We start from the raw sequence: 17,749 nt of genomic DNA, 5'->3' as shown, positions 1-17,749 counted from the left end.
GCATAGAACACCTGACAGTGTAGAGGCGAAGGGCAGTCTCCACCCTCGAGGGTAGAATCTGGGAAGCCTGCTGTGCACGAAACAGAATTTTTTTTTTTTTTTTTTTTTTTGGGGGGGTTACAGTCCCAGCATAGGTAACGCAGACCTTACAGAAACACATTGATCCCGTAGACATGCAGTGTCCCAATCAATTTTCTTGTCCGTCGAGAATAGCATCCAAACTTTCTTTGATCCTCACAAGCTTGGAGACAAATTTTTATTTACTGTAACATCATTATCAAGATTGCAATAGATTTTGCATTTGTTTTCCTTTTTATCTTGTGCTCGAAACTCTTTTCAAGACACTTAAAATCTATATTCCGTACAATAAAGTATTTAAAGTTGCAGTAGCAGCTGTATCATCGATTCCCCTTACTCTAGAACATTTACATGCATTGGTAACGCGTCCACCATGTTTAGATCAATCAAATTAAGTAAGACACCAGTAAACAAATTCATTTGGCGCGCACAAGTATTGAAAGGCCTGATGCAAAAGCATAATGAAGAAATAATGAGAGCCAAGGCATGTATGAAAGCCACCTCAACATCTCAGGAAACCCAATAATACACTATGGACGAATGGTAGAAGATGTCCCAAATTAATTATACCAATCCAGAAAAAGGATGGAGAAAGTAAGTACAAATAGAAAAAGCAAGAGAAATGTTCTACTACTGCTATTCCGCTGAATGGCTTGAGAGAGCTCCTTGTTACCCAGCTCAACATTTTTTGTAGCTTCTACTGCCTGTTTGTTAACAGCAAAGGAAAAGTGTAAATACAAAGTTTTTTTTTCTCTTTTGCAGCTGAAAATGCTCTCCAAAAACACTTTCAGCATATGCATTTTTTAGCTGACAGAGAAAAACATCTGACACAAATTTAAATCAATTAGTAGACAGATCTATAATCCAGAAGATAATCCAAGAATGAGCAGTATGGAAATTTCAAGTTAATCGGTCTTCTCAATACTTTGTCTGCAAAAAAGTAGACAAATTCTTAACATGACATGTTGAACTCAGACTAAATGGTGATGCTTCACGTGGCATACATAGCTTATCCACATTCAGTCTTGAGCACACACAACCAGAAGACATAACTCTCCCGATTAAGCTACCAATAAACCTCTCCTCTCCCAGCATAATCCAGCTTATCTTCTTTCAGTGGCTTATAAAAACTGCAATTATGTCAATTATGCGTTACTCCTAGGATTCGTTCAGTCAAGTATGCGTTACTCCACTAGTTGTAACATGTTATCCATAGTCTCTTTCTCCCAACAAATTCATGAGTATGCTATCCACCAACATAATCCAGTATTAACAGATATTTGCCGAATGACTTGCCGAAATGGCATGAAAAGAGCAAAATGCAGGATATGTTATGCTATTGATACTTCCATTAGGACTGGGAAGATCTCACCTGCTCATACAAAAGCTCTATTTGTTGAGCTTGTTGCAAGACATGAGTAGACATCAGGTGATTCAAGGCAGACATTTCAACCATTTTTTTCTCAGTTTCTTGTGCCGCATCCAGAAGGCTGGACAACTCAACCTGCACCAATATGCATGCAACAAAGCAAATGCTAAGTTATCCATCTTAGAGACATTCCTGGTAAAAAATAAAAATAGACTCCAAATTTTCATCCCCAGTCGATATGGGTATAACCTGGAGGGCACGTGTTTCATCATCCAAAAGTTGCTCTTGAACCCTAATAGGACCTGGTTGAGCTTCTTCAGACTCCCTGACCTCTTTGTCATATGTCTCTCTGGGTCCAACATTACTTGATCTGGCAACTTCTTTTACTTCTTCTGTGCCAGCTTGCCTCCGCTTTCTTCTTGGGGTTACTCGATTAATAGCATCTTGGAAGCGTACAGCTCTCAGCTTGTCAAAATGTGATGTAACTGAATGAAGCTTTTCACTTAGAATCAAAACCTATGCAATGGAATGGAAAGGATGCAGAAAGTCAAATGAGGACTCCATGGAGAACAGAAACTAAAACAACACACCTGAAAGATTAAATATAAGCTTCTCATGTATCTAAAGCCTTATATGTCATGTACTTCACATACACATTTGACCAGCACAACTTTATCTTCAACATACAACATTACAGAACTACAAAAACTTAAGCAGCTTTTCTATTTCAATCCTTCTTCAGGAGATGCAGGATTTGTCCTTTTCATAACTGTGCATACAAAGGTGTACAGTGATGCATGATAAGAGATTGGATACAGACAATTCTCACCACTTTGGACACAGGTTTTAAAACATCTTCAGTTTGAACAATTACTTTCATTGTCATTGTGGTTCCAGCCATAACCAGCCCCCCAAATTACTTGTATTTCATCTCAGAGAATAGATTATGCACCATCAACCCACACCCAGCAAACAGGACAATAAAAGGGAATAAAATGGTCTCCAAAAAGAAATGCGTTGATCTCTAACCAGACAGAACAGCAAAAGTTGTGTGCATACCACTCCATGTTTGTGTGCGATTGTGTCAGCGTTCAAATTGTCACCCTTGATACCAAGCCAGCCCCTTGAATTTGTTTCTTCATCATTTATACTATTCTTAAGAACATCTATTTGCTCTTTGCATGCTTTAATGAAAACAGTAACCTGCAAAAGCAAATGTGTTAGAAAAACTATTCACTGGGGATCATACAACAACATTTCATCAATCTACACTGCTCCAATTAGCTCAGTTGATACAATATAAGCACATTCGATAAAAGGTCTTTGAATATATTCATATACCTTTTACTTTAAAGTGTCATGGAAGCACAGACCAACTTTCTAGGACTAAGAACTTCTATCTGTACATAAGACACTCTTTAGAAGTTACAGAACTTCAAGTTATCACAATTTAGTAGGCCTCAAATGAGATTCAATTCCCACAAACCCCATTCAATTTAAGATCCAAAAATGCAAGATCATTTACAAGGACAATCCTCCACCATCCCAAGAACCATTGGATAATTTAGGATCTGAAACTCGAAAGAAAAAGAATGTACCTACAATAGGTGCTAATTCTGGAAACATTCCAATAGAATCTCCATGTCTATCCACATAGTTCCATTATTTCAACAAACCACCCATAGATCAAAAAGTAGCATTACTGCCATGCATAACTTTTATTTAAGCAAAACTATTACTACTACAAAAAGACAATAAAGTACTAAGCAAAATCATTCAGTAAAACTGGAATGTATTAACTACATTTGAAACCTTTCTATTTCAAAACTACTAAAACTAAAGCACGCCAAATGAATGGTGTTCAAAAAACTTACTTCATGTTCAATGCTATCTCTCTCTTGTTCAGTGGTGCGGTGCTGATCTAAATAATCCTTCTTATGCTTCATTAAGAAGTGTTCCAGTGCTTCAATGCTTCCAAGCTAGACAATAATTTAGAAAACTAGTTACATAAACAGGAAGCAGACACAAAGATTTTATATGTATTTCTACCTCAAATACATCATAGGCAAGACACAATTACAAAATAAAGCAGAAGAAATGAAGTATTTGTAGTTAACAATTCATTACCGTTTTCAATGCAGCTTTCATAAATGAAGTCCTTTCCCAAGGTTTGTGCATAATAAAAGATGACAAAATAGCTGCTGTTTTGGCCTGTCAACAAGAATCCAACCTCACATAAAGACAACCTTGACTATGAACAAATCAGAAAAAGCATCCAAATACTAGTGTAAGGTTTATAGTCTGAATTCCAAATAATAAAAGAAAAGATGCTGGACTGACAATGCATGGTTAGAGAAATAAAAAGAAAATTGACAGCTATATTTAGATAGTTTCAGTCAAATTAATTCTTATAGGATTTTATTAAACTGTAACAGAACAATGCGACACAAACTTGCAGGCAAACCATCACTGTTCGAAAGTACATTTCCAGCCACAAAAGTTAAAGCCTTTGCAACTATATTTTCTCTTTGGCAAATTTTATGTAAGAGATAAGGCCCACAAAATTTATGAAGCAAAACAATTGTCTATCTAGACCACAAAGATTGCTACTTTCAAAGTGGTTCCATGACATCTTGGCATGTCAACATAGAATAACAAAAACAAAAACTTGCACTGGAAGAATGCAGCATCAATAGATGACAAGGGCTATGTGATTGTAAGCAATAAGCATTCGAGCTGAAATTCTTCCTACATCTGGATAAACAAGTAACGATTACAGAAGTTCAATTTCTGTGTAAGCATCGATAACCAGACAGACTAAGATGGAAGTGGATCGCAAAGATTTAATGAACCTCAGTGAAACCCAATGAAACAGCCGAACGACGGACAGCATCCCTGAAATCTTCAGTTCTATCTCTAGCTTTCGCCATTCCTTCAAAACCAAAAGCAAGCAACATCAGGGAAAAATTACCCAATAACAAAACGAACAAAAGAATACCCAAATGAGATGTAACTAACCCGAAACTAAATTAAGAGAATGCAGTAACAAGCTTAACATCAAAGGTCAAGTACATTAACCTTATTCATACTCCTTACAAAATCCTAAGTTCCAGTTTCTCGCACCCAAATCGGATTGTAATCGCCAAAAATGAGAACCATACCAGATTTAAAAATTTTAATGCTATTACAATTGAAAGAATTACACAATTGATACTGTCAAGCACGTCCTACCTAAAAAACCAAACAAAAAGAGCCCTAAAAGCTGGGAGAAGGGGGGGAAAAGGATAATTTATCAAAACAAAATGAATTTCGCAATACTTACTGGAAAATAAAAGAAAAGAATGAATACTGCGGCAGGATCAAGTGCTCAGGACCTTGGATCGAAGTGAATGGCGGACACAGAAGAGCAAATTGTCCAATTATTTCGCTTCAAAAGAAAATCGGAGTGGCAATCGTATATTTTGTAGAGCCTTTCACCAGCATAATGATACGACGCCGTAAATCAAAAGTCAATTGCAGTAATAGTGACGAAGTTACCAGCTGAGAATGCTGTATGAAAACTAAAAAGGAATAAATAAATTTGGCGCCCGGGGGCGGTAATTGGGAGTAATCAGCGTTGGCGGTATTGTCGCCGGTGCTGAAGAATCCGGCGAAGAGGAAAAAGGAAGAAGAGAAGAAGTCTCGACTGTAAGTGCAAGGAGGAGGAGACTCGTTCCCTGTTGCGGTTGAGTGTTTTGCTTTTTCACCCCCTCCAAAGAAAGTGGAACGAAGTCGTTTGGAAGAGTTACTTACACATGCATTATTTATTTATTTATCTATCTATTTTATTCTTTGGCAACGCTGGCATTATTAGTCGAACCGGCAACCGGCAAGGACATTTGCTTCTCCAGTTTCGCCAAAATGGCTCTTTCAGTATTCTGCCGAAAGTGGAGATTCTGTTCTCTACCTCCACCAGTGGTACCATGCCGGAGTTTTCGATCGGACGCAGCTCTTGAAGCCCTATCCAAGGCCTCCGAAGCCAAAACCCCAAGCGTCCTCGTCCTCTATAACTATCCTTCCTTCTCCGGTGCCTTCTCCGCACTCTTCGCACATCTCTACCACTCCCGCCTCAATCTCCCTTGCCTCATTCTGCCTTTCTCGTCCGCCATTCCCTTCCGGTAAAACTAATACTACTATACTCGCACTCCCTCCATGTTGACTTTTTTATGCCAAACAACTCGAACGCAAAAAAAAAAAAAAATGGTTAATATGTCTTGTATTTTTCAGTAATCATTTTTTTATATACAGGGTGGAAGATGTGTGCATTCAAGGACTTAAAGAGTGCTACTTTCTTGATTTTCTTGGCCCAAAAGGTTTTGCTTTAGAGCTTTTCAAGCAAACATCTTGCAAGTATGTCTTTTTTTCTGTTTTCCTTTTCTTTCAATTCGAGTTCTTTTTTGCGAAGAAATTTCCTGAAAATATAAGTTGAGTCTAATTGTTGTTTTAATTAGGGTAATAGGATTTGATCATCGTAAGTCGACGTTGGCGAAGATTCCTGCTCCTAAGGAAAATTTGAATGAGAACCTTGCGTTACATGTCAATCTTGAGAAGAGTAGCTCCTTTGCTGTCTATGAATATTTCTCTTCTAAGCTTTCAGAAATTGTCTCGGATGATGTAAGTATTACTGCTTTGCAGTATTATGTTTATATACTTGTCTTTTTACGTAGATTTTTTGACACAGTAGTTTGGATAAAATAATAGGAGAACAGTATAGGTCTGATAGATCCTAAAGACCGAGAGCGTGTGGAATTGGTTCTCAAGTACATTGAAGATGGAGATCTTCGTAGATGGAGTTTGCCAGACAGCGAAACATTTAATGTTGGTATTCGTGAATGGCGCTCGAAGCTCAACTGCATCACTAATCCACAGATGTATAAGCAGGTTTGACTTAGAAGTGACTCAAATTGTTGTAAAGTTTGCAATTATTGTTGGTTTCCCATTCTCTGGGTAGCTCAGAGTTCAAAGTTAATCTTATTTGGGGGGTTACACACTGACACTGGCTTTTGAGGTCATTGCCTAGTGGTGAAAAGGACTTCAAGTCTGCTAATTTTTTGTATTACATTGAGAACAAGTTGGTTTTTGTCTGATTTTATGTGGGTTTCTCATCATTTCTGTCAAAAGAAGAAATCTAAGGCCCCGTTTGGATTGCAATTTTCCTCAGAAAAATTACTACATTTTCCGTGAACACATTTCCCTATCACCTTTTTACCTCACATATACCAAATCGCTACAGTAATTTTTCTACAAAAAATCCAGAAAAATAAGTGGCATAACCTTTCTCTTGGTAGCCATGTGCATCTTCCTTTCATTAAGGCACCGTTTGGTTTGAAGGAATGGAAGGGAAAGGAAAGGGTATTAATGGAAAGTGATTTCCATCTATCTTGTTTGGATTAAGTATGAGAGGAAAAGAAAGGAAATACTAAATTTTTGTTTGGATTGAAGAAGGAAAAGAAAGGAAATGAAAAGATCAAGTGTTAATTTACAGGAATATAGGGAAAATGATCTTTTAAAAAAATTAAAATTATTTCAATTAATTTAGTTTCATTTCCCTCCATTTCTGCCCACTTTTGGGCAGAGACCATAACTCATAAAAATAACTAGACCCTTTCCCTCCCTATCCTTTCCTTTCCCTCCTCAAAAATCAATCCAAACAACAAAAAACGAAATCCCTCCAATTCCTCTCCTTTCTTTTCCCTCCCGTTTTCTCAATCCAAACGGTGCCTAAAAATAATTTTAGGTAGGAAGCACTCTTTTTTTTTTTCTCTTTTTTCTTCAAGGCTCCATAGTACTAATCAGGATTGAAGTATATGCTTTCTGCATTGTGTGTTCCTTTATGCATCAAATTCAGCAGGTTTAAATTTTTCTTCAAAAGTTTAACTTAGTCATACCAATTCTCTTTCTGTGACAGTTGATGGAGATGAGTGCCATGGATATAATTGCTGGAGGCATCTCCTCTGTGTCTACTCGACAGATTGCTGCAAACAAATTGTTGGATAAGGTTTTCAAAGTTCGGTTGGGCAGAGGCTTGTATGGGGAATGCCTGGTAAAAATAAAGTTATCATCCTTCAGGTTCTTTTTTGCCTCAAAAGCTTTGGAATAAGAGTCTTGATGAAATATGATATTTGTTATTTGTCTGACAAAAATGATGGATCTTACCTGAGAATTATAATAAAGCACAATTACCTGCATCATAGCCATGTTCTTCACATATACTTTCATAGTGGAGATTTTGGAAAAGTGCATGTCGCTGGATTTTTACTCTGTGAGCATGAGCATAATTTTCTAACTTCTGCTAGCAGAGAAAATCGCTCTTCAGAAATGTTTGTAGATTTATTTATTTGATTTGTTTTCTGGTAATTTATGTACACTTTTTAACTCCTTTATTTTTTTTAGGGGGTCAGACTTTATGGTAGTTCAGATTTAATTGATGAGATTGGCAAGGAACTTAGCAGAAGAAGTGCTGTGGCTGGACTAAGGTAGTATCTTAGTAAAGTCTTCTTTTCATTCATTTTTATTGTTTCTGGTCTAAGAAGCTAAATGCAGAGTGTTTGATTTACTTTGTTAGTACTTTTCTGGTATATCACGCTAGTATTGAGGTTTTTGAAGTATTCCTGGTTTATGAAACTGCCCTGTGGTTTGAAAACTATTCCTTACGGTGTTTAATTTTATCATAGGAAAAAACCTTGTCCAGCAGGACTAGTTAAGGAATGGTGGTGTAATTGTAGTGTGCACATACACTATCAATTCTTGTTCTCTATTCTGATCTGGATCTTTGGTGTTGATTCAGGTCTATAGGAGCTGTTGTTTACATGCAACGAAACAATCTTAAAATGTGTTTGAGGAGCATGGATGTCAATACTGATACTTCCGAAATTTCTAAGGTGTGCTTGGTGATTGTAAAAAACTTAGACTGCTGGTTGTCTTGTGAAATACTCCTCTGAAGCTTCTTTGTATTTTCAAATATGAAGGCTTGTGGTGGAGGTGGCTCTCCAGGTTCCAGCTCCTTCATCATCCGGATGGATGAATATAACAAATGGCTCTCATCATGCTCATCCTGAGCTTATTAAGGTACAGAGATGAATTTTCATCCTGTAATATAAATATTTATTTTCCAAATCCCAAACTAGGCTTAAAGAAGTTGAATGACATTGTTGGAAGGAAATGGCTGTACAATTAGTCGAACCAGCAACCGGCAAGGACATTTCCTCATGAAGCTTAGCCCAATGGCTCTGTCATTGTTCTCCCTTCCACTGTCCCCCACGACCACCAGTGCTACCATGTCGGAGTTCTACATCGTAGGCCAAAACCCCACATGTCGTCATCTTCTACAGCTATCCTTCTCCTCACTCTTTGCACACCTCTACCACTCCCGCCTCAATCTCCCTTGCCTCATTTTGCCTTTCTATTCCACCATTCCCTTCTGGTAAGACTAATACTACTATATTCACATTTCCTCCAAGTTGATTTTATTGTCCCAAAAAAAATGAAAAAAAAAAAAGGCTAGCATGTCTAGCAGTAATATATTTCACTAATCAGTTTCTTTCATATAGTGTGGAAGATGTTTGCATTGAAGGACTTAAAAGAGTGTTACTTTCTTGATTTTCTTGGACCAAAAGGTTTTGCTTTAGAGCTTTCAACATTTCCAAAGCTTTTCTTGGACCAAAAGCATTTTTGGCATAGAAGTTGCATAAGAATAGGATATCATAATACATCAAAGCAGCTGATTGACATATTTTTCCTACTTAATTGGGATTGCTATGGGCTTTGAGATTTCTTGGAGGTTTAGCATCAGAATGTTGAAGAAATAGTTGTGTACTAAATGTAAGATACCTAAAGTCCTCTGTGTTAATGAAAAATCCGATGAGGCTACAAATGCAGATGATGTGTATAATCACTTATGCATTAGTGCACTGGACAACCTTCAACTGCTATGCCTTTGGCTGTTGGACATGCTGCCAATTCACAGTATTCCCCATTTGTACCCCACCAAGTCACTCCTTTATTGTCCATTCCGAGTGTGAAGTATAGCAGCATGCCCATGAAATCTATACCAGCATCCAGAGCTGCTGAAAGAATGTAATTGTACCTTTGCCACCACTGCTTTCGGTAATGGAAGACAAAATAGTTGAAAATGAGCCCTACTATGATCTAGGCATTGTAATTTAATCGTGTTGCTGGTGGGATGGCACCTCCTCCTCCCAGAAGGACTGGAAGGTTTATTAGAGGAATCCAAGAATGCTTTGGAAATGCCTTGTGGAAGAGCCAAACTATAGTAGATCCCAGGGCCCCTCGAAGAAAAAACCAATTCATTTCAGAGTAGTTTCCTAGAGTTCCAAAAATCCTTTTAGGTCCAACCAAACCCCCTATGACAGATGCATCAAAGAACGCCCTATCTCCAGGGTATGACCATGGACTATCTGGTGGAAGGAGGTCATCCTGGCAGATGTTCTCAATGGGGTGCAGCTGCCACCATGCCACAGGTATGTTGATAGTGCCTGCTATAATTGTTCCTATGAACTGGATCCACCCAAGAAAGAATTATAAAACCTGATGGTAATATTTCTGTAAAATATGATTTTAACTGCCAACGAAACAGCTTTTGCTACAGAACTCCTTGTTCTTGCATGTTCGCCTGGGCAGAGGGTTGCATGGTGAAAACAAAGCTATCTTCCTTTAGTATTTGATTGCTGCATTTTATTGTCAACAGTATTTGTAATGCAAATCTTGATTAATTTGATATCTGTTATTTTTCTGACAAAATTGATGGATCTTCCCTAGAAATTATAGAAGTTATCTGCATCATAGTCTTTTTCCTCACATATACTCTCACACTGGAGATGTTGGGAAAGTAAATTTTGTTAGATGTCTACTGGTGCGCATAAACATAATCTTTTGCCTTCTGCTAGCAGAAAAAGTCTCCTTGCTTTTAGTCTTGCTGCATTGAGAAGGAATTGACAATTCTAACTTGTTCTCTTTACCTCAATCTCTTCCTATCTGTTACTATGTCATTTAAATTGCTTTTTAAAGATTGATTTTATAGTCCTGTTAGAGCTTTTATTTGTTAGAGAATGAATTTCAGTCATTGATGAAATCTCCATGTTAACAGGGCAATGGAAATGTGGTGTAGCTGATCCCCTACTTTGATATATATACCGTAGTTCAATAAGTCACATCAATTGTTTGTGAAATGTCTTAGTTGAATGGCAATTGGAAATGCATGCCTAACCCTATGTCAACAATTGTCTTTTAGAAACTTTTGACATAGATGTTGCAGATTCTATTTTGATTGCAGAGTGTTGACCAAAAGAATATGACATCTTAAAGTCAAAGCAACTGAATAACATATTTCTCCTACTAAATAAGAATTGATGTGGCCTTTGACATTTCTTGGAGGATGTTTAACATCAGAGTGTTGAATAAATAGCTTGTGTACAAAATATTAGATATCTAAGGTCTTCTCTGTAAATGAAGAATCCAACCATCCACATAGTGTGTTCTGCAAATTTTCGAGACCACAAGCAGAGATGATGTTTGTAATCATTTATCCATTAGCGCACTGGACAACCATCAACAGTTATGCCTTTGGCTGTTGGACATGTTGCCAAATCACACTGTTCCCCCTTTGTACCCCACCAAGTAACTTCTCTATTCTCCATTCCCACTGTGAAGTATAGCAGCACAGCCATGAAAGCTACACCAGCATCCAGAGCTGCTGAAAGAATGTAATTGTACCTTTGCCACCACTGCTTTCGGTAACGGAAGACAAAAAAGTTGAAAATGGTTCCGACTATGATCCAGGCATTGTAATTTAATGGTGTTGCTGGGGGCATGGCACCTGTTGCTCCCAAAAGGACTGGGAGGTTAATTAGAGGAATCCAAGACTGCTTTGGAAATGCCTTGTGGAAGAGCCAAACTATAATAGGTCCCAGGGCCCCTCCAAGAAAAAACCAATTCATTTCAGTGTAGTTTCCTTGAGTTCCAAAAATCCTTTTAGGTCCAACCAAACCCCATATGACAGATGCATCAAAGAACACCCGGTCCCCAGGGCATGTCCATGGACTATCTTGTGGAAGGAGGTCATCCTGGCAGATGTTCTTAATGGAGTGCAGCAGCCACCACGCCACAGATACGTTGATGGTGCCTGCTACAATTGTTCCTATGAACTGGATTCACCCAAGAGGAAATAAGATATCCTAATGTTAATACCACCTTAAGTATGATTCAAAAGAAAAATTGAACAGTTTTGCTACAGAATTCCTTGTTCTAGTATGTTTTCTGAGATGACTAGCTGTGTAATTATTACTTCTGATCGTAGTGTACATTTTGTTTTTTCATTAAAGCAAAGCAGCACTTTCTTTGTTTATACATGCCGTATTTGTGTGATTTATAGATGCTATTTTCATTGGTAGTCTTATCAATTTTCTTTGTGCCACCCGTCTGTTTGGGTTCAAAATCCTTAAAAAGGTTTATTTCCTTTAAGCATCTTTGAGATGAAATGATCTCTGCCCTTAGTCCTAGTTTTGAATAAGGTTTATTAGTTCCAAAAGTCATTGACATCTTAATTAAATTAAGTATGCCCTTTGACAGGCATCATTAATGCCAAAAAGAAGATTGACATACATGAAGTTTCCAGGCATGTCTTTAGTAGCAGTTGCATCCCATAGACTTTATTATACCATAGGCATATTTGGAAGATTACAATACCCTCTGTTAAGTATTGGCATATTGATAATTAGGGTTTGAATACAGAAAGTCAGTAACCTCATAAACATAGACCCCCTTAGGCTTACATGTGAGCAAATATCAGGCTCTTTGCTCAGAATTATGAACAGTGTCAGAAAGGGAGATGACTGTCAATAAAACATAGCGACAGAATTACATGGGAGATCGCTATAACTTTATAAACTTTAAGGGGTGGTACTTCAAAGTAAATTATGGGGGCAAAAGTGACCTATGCATCTAAGTGAACTGAAAGCTTCTCTAGGTCTGTATTAGTTACAAGAGCATGTCAAAAGTACTTAGTAGACCTCAAGATGTTCATTGGGACTAACTACACTATGGAGAAAACAGAGTCCTCAGTTTGTTAATTATATGGCATTGCAAAAGTACTCTAGATATGATCATGATGTGCTTTCATTTGGATGATAGAGCTTTAATTGTAGCATTCTTGCTAAGAATGTAAATGTAATCTACCTGGACTAGAAACATTGATCGCGGGGGAATCTTCATGTAGTGGCCCAGCTTGAAATCGCTGAGGAATGAGACTGCCTGGGCCATGCTCATGTAACCATAAACTTTAAAGCAAACATTGGCAATCGGTCTTCCTGGATATATTATACCCATTATGTACTCTGTGATTATGTTCAGGCCAGGAGTCTGCAAATCAATCTCTACAATGTCAGCAAGATACAATGATCTGTAAAGCAAACCAAGTTTTTTTTTCTTTTATATTACCTGGTTTGTGGTGGCAGTTATGATGCTGATTGGAAGCGTGAAGACAAAGGCCAAGACACTAGCAAAGAGGAGACCCCACCATGGCATCTGAACTTGTTTGTTCAAGAAAATGCAGAGTATTAGCGAGACTAATAACGTTATAACGAGCAAGACATGAAACCACCATGAAGGTATGTCCTTGTATCTCCTCATTAGTCTCGTGTGTATATCCTCCTTTTCTTTGTACGAAGCACGGAATCTTTCATAAATTTCCCTGCAGTATGTATGGTTAAGTTTCAGTATTTTCCCAACATTGTTGAAATAACAATAGTAACAAATCAATTTGAATGAAATGTTTTCAACACATTGAATTCTCTGTTCTAAAGGAATATTTGCTGCAAAATTTTAATCAAAAGAGTGAGTTGTAACATTTCATATTTATTGGATTCTGCGTCAATGCCAAAATAAGATACTTAGGTAAAAGGTGGTATGAATTTGAAATTCGCCACTATAGTTTCACCATTCTGATTAAAAATCTTTTGAAAGCAGAACTCCAAAAATTTAAAGTTGCTGTTGAAGATAAGGCAAAAACAAGTTAGACAAAGAAACAGTTAAAGGCTCGGAAAGTCATTTTTGAAAGAATGGAAAATATATCTAAATGAATCTTCTTTGCAAGTGCTATATTGATATATTAGACTAGGAAAAGGGTGTTAATGAATGGAAAATAAGAGAGAGGTTCAGGCTTAGTATTACCTTCCATAAAAGAAACCCACATGTGTAAGAGTGGATGCGATAGTGGCAAAACCAAAACCATAAGTTAGAGCAAAGAACATGCTCAGATGTATCCTTCCTTGCTCCTCGTACTTGTTCAAATCGAGCTCAAAGTTGTCATTTACTATCGCTACTATGTCATACTTTTGACCTTTGTCTGTGAACAAGTGTGATGAGAAAATGGGAAATCTTTTAGCACTGTACAAGTCAAGGCCCCAGTAGGCAACGGGGATGACTATGTAGAGTATCAACACATACCCCACGAGAATGTTGACAATGGAAAAGAAAGGACTAATTAGGGGGCTGAACAGGAAGGATGCAACAACAGACCAATCCAGTGTTAATGCTCCTATACCAAGGCCCCTCATACCAGAACCTATTTGCTGGGCAGTGACTGACTTGGAGAATACCCAACAGACCCATGAGATGCTGGAGAGTGTTGTGAAGAGGTATCCCGGGAACAGGTACCAAGAAAAGCTGCAGATCAGTGCAACTAGGAAGAATTTTGCCCTCGTCATGCGCTGCTCATCTTTTTCATGCAAGGCCCTGCAAAAGAAAAATGAATGTTATTTAACTTGTTTCAGAAAAAGAATTGCATTGTGTAGATTGTGAAAATGTTGTTGAGAATAGGCAGTCAAGACAAAATGAAAATAGGGAGATACATTGCCGGTTATAAAATGAGTTAATTTGTGGTATCTGTCAACAACTAGTGCTTGAACAATCTCGGATGCGGTTTACGATGAGGTGAATATTTGGTTTGTACTACTCCTTGTAATTGCTGTAAATGCCTAGCATATTTGCTTATCCGTTTTCCTGCTAACGCAGAAATGATGATGTTAATTTGGCGATAAGAACTACTCGTTGCAACAATTATTATGTGATGTATTGTGGTTTCTCGTGCTGTAGGCTTGTGGCCAACCATAGATGCCTCTCAGCTAGCTCATAGTACACTGTTCCTCTTAAATCATCCAGACAATTTGCTGCAATCAGCAAAGAGATATGAATGGTTCTCTGGGCACTACAAAGCCCTAAACGGAGGAGTCTCAACTCAACAGATGGGATTGATTCAAAGTTTTTCATTTCTCTCAACAGATGGGAAGTTCAAATGCTGAAACTGGAAAGCTCATAGAATAGAAGTGCTAATTTTTTATTAACCTCTTGTACAGTACTTGATGATATTAAGTGGAGGGAAGGTCTTCTAAATTTCTAATAAACAAAACAAAATTCTCTGACTGAGCTACCAAGTTGTCAAGACAGCAAGAACGCTGAATTGAGTGCCAATCTGTACAAAAAATTTGGTAGTCTTGTGCAGTTTATGCTATCCTTGCATGTATGTACTACCCTCCAAGACTAAACTCCAAACTTACTGAAATCCTGCCTTGCAGCATCAATACATTCGGCACAGACCAAAGCTGCATCACTTCAACCATTTAATCCCATCTCTCAGTAGTCAGTACAATACGATACACACAGCATTGTCCGTCCTTACCATTGGATAACTCAATCTAAAAGAAAGCCAACTAAGAGCTATTCGAACCTCTAACTAATTCTAAAGCTCCAATTTCAAAGTTTATACGTCAAGTTGTCCAATGTCCAGCTCCTCTTTTTTGTTTCTTTCTTACAATTAGTAATATTATAGCCGTAGATAATAGATATCCCATCCCAGCTTTTCTAATTAGTTGACCCTTTACTTACTTTTTTACTTTTTAGTTGACGTCTAAAGGTAAAGGGTCGCATGTGCAAGTTGGGAAACCAGATGACGAGCTATGAGCAGCTTAGCTGTAAAATTGTACTCAAATGGGAACATGCGGCTGAGAGTCGCACGTGACGGCCGACGAGACAGTCACCTCAAAATCCAGAGGTCTTTAAGCTTTTTCCAATCGCATTATTGGATGAGAGACACTACTACTGTGTCGGACGTGCAATCCAACATCTCGGCCTGCATTTCTTCCGGCCGCTAGAGTCATGTCATATGCTTGTTTGGTTTGTAATTTTTCCTTAAAAAAATTTTAGATTTTTCTTAATTATATTTTTATCTATCTCATATACATAAAATTACTATAATACATCATCATTCTATAAAAGTTTCAAAAAATAGCAATCTACGAGTCCTTGTAAACCATTCATTGCACTTACTAAAATCGTAGGACAACCATCATGTACTAGTTAGTAAGTAGTAATAACTAACACAGTGATCTAACAATAGTGATATCATTTATTATAAATATATTTTTTAACTAATTTTTATATTTTCGATCACTCTTCGTTTCATCATATTACAAAAAGAAGTACTAGCTAGAGTGTTAAATAAATAAATGGTACGAAGGTATAACTAGACAAATCCTAAAATGATATATGTTAGCATTTTATTAGGTCAAGTCCTAGTGATCTTCAAACAAGCAACTTGTGTTAGCATCTTGTTTAATAACAACTTCCTCAATGCATGATTTTGTAATTAAGGTTGCCGACTTCTTTTTGGCGGAGAAAGAGAACAAAAATGAAAAGAATTCATCGTGCTTTTTGGCAGCTTTTCTTCTTGTTGATTGTGAAATGCGAAGCCCCCCGCACATGGATAGAAAAAGATTCTTGGGATGGAACGAAAGAAAATCCAATTTGGTTGGGCAAAAAGTGATTATTAAAAGCTTCAGCCCATCAAGATCGAGGCAGGTCTCAGGACTAAGGTAGGGAATGATGGAGCAATCAATTAATAATAATTCAAAAGATTAGGGGAGACGTTGCAGCAACCGGACAGGAGCCGCGAAAAGCGATAAGAAGCAAGGGGGGCGGCGGGGGGGAAAATACAACTCACCGGAACAGTGAAACTTGCACAAGGGTGTTGGGCCACCACATGTGGGCTGGCTCCACCACATATTTCCTCAGCAGTCCAGCCCACCCATAGCCTAATACCTGTAGATTCCATTCCACATCATTAGATTTAGTGCAGTCACTTCCAAAACCAAAAGATGATACGCTGCCGCATATTTTACCTAATCAACTAATCATCAATTCGTACGTAGAAGATGAGAAAATGGATTCTGAAAGCATGTGTTAGGTCTTTAGCTTTCCATCATCTTTCAAGATTCTTTTGAAAATAGCTTTCTTGCTAGTGCTTTATATATCAACGGCTTCCACCAACCGTCCCCCTATCGACCCCATTTACATAAAGATTACAAAAAAAAAAAAAAAAAAAAAGTTCGCTGTCAAATTGTTTCACTCGAGATACTTAAAACTAAGAGACAAAAAGCAGGAAATCCCAAAAAGAAGGCTAGGAAAGATAACTGTTGCATGAAATAAAAAAATTGGGAAGATTAGCAAATTGTCTGTGTTCAAATTTGAGTCAGACAAGTTTGTCCAAACCAATTAAGTTGTTGGCAGTTGGGACAAGCTTTTGGCGGAGAAATCAAGAAAAAGAATTCTACACCATATGATACGAGAGAGACATAGAGATGAGTACAAGTTACCTGCGTGGTGATAATGAGTAGCCAACCAGCCAAAAAGGATATCTTCCTCTTGTAAAAGGCTATGATAATATTGATAATGCCAACCGCATAAGCTGAACCATTCCCAAATGCAGCACCAGCATTAGCAAAGATGGTGATGAGGACATGCTCCTTCATGTTAAATGGGCCTGGATTGAACGAGAACAACCTCTGCCCAAACCCCGGTAAACGGAACTTTTTTTCCGGTAAGACGGCGGCCATGAAGTGTCCAATAGGCAGACTGGCCACTTGGACCGTAATCTGGGATATAATCAGTGGCTCTGTCCTGTAAGAGAAGAACTGGTTGAGAAACGATAGTAGAGCACATGATAGCAGGCCCAACAACCACATCCGGAAGGTCCATACGGGTAGGGTTGGGTCGTCATAGTTGGTCACAGTTAGCCGGACTTCTTCAATGGGCGAGTCATCCTCGTCTTCATATTTTTGGTGGTGGTTGTTGGTGGCGGTGGTGGTGGTGGTGGTGTTTAGTGATTCCACCTCCAAAGTTCCCATGGGTGGGAGATCGAACTACAGAAATGTAAGGAGGAGGATTCGGGACTGGAAAGAAGGGATGGGTTTT

At 38.0% G+C, this 17,749-nt stretch overlaps 3 protein-coding genes across 3 annotated transcripts; 1 reads left to right on the top strand and 2 right to left on the bottom strand.

The window, feature by feature from the left end:
* Positions 1–471: 471 nt before the first annotated feature.
* LOC113762088 (syntaxin-81) lies at positions 472–5,185 on the bottom strand. The gene is made up of 8 exons (XM_027305350.1): positions 4,770–5,185; positions 4,300–4,379; positions 3,575–3,658; positions 3,322–3,426; positions 2,507–2,650; positions 1,697–1,963; positions 1,451–1,582; positions 472–782 (listed from the first exon to the last, which is right to left on the bottom strand). Exons 2-8 carry the CDS (start codon positions 4,375–4,377, stop codon positions 639–641), a joined length of 954 nt encoding a protein of 317 aa, XP_027161151.1. The 5' UTR covers positions 4,378–4,379; positions 4,770–5,185; the 3' UTR covers positions 472–638.
* A 162-nt stretch (positions 5,186–5,347) lies between these two features.
* On the top strand, positions 5,348–9,377 carry LOC113761818. The gene is made up of 8 exons (XM_027304962.1): positions 5,348–5,604; positions 5,735–5,836; positions 5,938–6,100; positions 6,188–6,367; positions 7,395–7,529; positions 7,880–7,962; positions 8,274–8,367; positions 8,455–9,377. The coding sequence occupies exons 1-8, from the start codon at positions 5,348–5,350 to the stop codon at positions 8,542–8,544; spliced, it is 1,104 nt and encodes a 367-aa protein (XP_027160763.1). The 3' UTR covers positions 8,545–9,377.
* Positions 9,378–10,820: 1,443 nt separating this feature from the next.
* Positions 10,821–17,749, bottom strand: LOC113761817 (oligopeptide transporter 4). Its single transcript, XM_027304961.1, has 6 exons — positions 17,152–17,749; positions 16,500–16,597; positions 13,673–14,236; positions 12,941–13,193; positions 12,680–12,862; positions 10,821–11,649 (listed from the first exon to the last, which is right to left on the bottom strand). Exons 1-6 carry the CDS (start codon positions 17,680–17,682, stop codon positions 11,035–11,037), a joined length of 2,244 nt encoding a protein of 747 aa, XP_027160762.1. The 5' UTR covers positions 17,683–17,749; the 3' UTR covers positions 10,821–11,034.

The sequence above is a fragment of the Coffea eugenioides genome, chromosome 2 (assembly GCF_003713205.1).
Source record: "Coffea eugenioides isolate CCC68of chromosome 2, Ceug_1.0, whole genome shotgun sequence".
Taxonomy (NCBI): domain Eukaryota; kingdom Viridiplantae; phylum Streptophyta; class Magnoliopsida; order Gentianales; family Rubiaceae; genus Coffea; species Coffea eugenioides.
This window is presented reverse-complemented; position numbering and strand designations above follow the sequence as displayed.

Coding starts and splice junctions, on each gene's coding strand:
- LOC113762088 (XM_027305350.1), bottom strand. CDS start 4,377: ATGGCGAAAGCTAGAGATAGAACTGAAGATTTCAGGGATGCTGTCCGT. Junction 1,583..1,696: donor ATGAAACACGTGCCCTCCAG/GTTATACCCATA, acceptor ATATTGGTGCAG/GTTGAGTTGTCCAGCCTTCT. Junction 783..1,450: donor TAGAGCTTTTGTATGAGCAG/GTGAGATCTTCC, acceptor GTTAACAAACAG/GCAGTAGAAGCTACAAAAAA.
- LOC113761818 (XM_027304962.1), top strand. CDS start 5,348: ATGGCTCTTTCAGTATTCTGCCGAAAGTGGAGATTCTGTTCTCTACCT. Junction 6,101..6,187: donor CAGAAATTGTCTCGGATGAT/GTAAGTATTACT, acceptor ATAAAATAATAG/GAGAACAGTATAGGTCTGAT. Junction 7,530..7,879: donor GCTTGTATGGGGAATGCCTG/GTAAAAATAAAG, acceptor TATTTTTTTTAG/GGGGTCAGACTTTATGGTAG.
- LOC113761817 (XM_027304961.1), bottom strand. CDS start 17,682: ATGGGAACTTTGGAGGTGGAATCACTAAACACCACCACCACCACCACC. Junction 14,237..16,499: donor GTGCAAGTTTCACTGTTCCG/GTGAGTTGTATT, acceptor TTTCTTTTGCAG/GGCCTTGCATGAAAAAGATG. Junction 12,863..12,940: donor TAACTGCCACCACAAACCAG/GTAATATAAAAG, acceptor ATTGATTTGCAG/ACTCCTGGCCTGAACATAAT.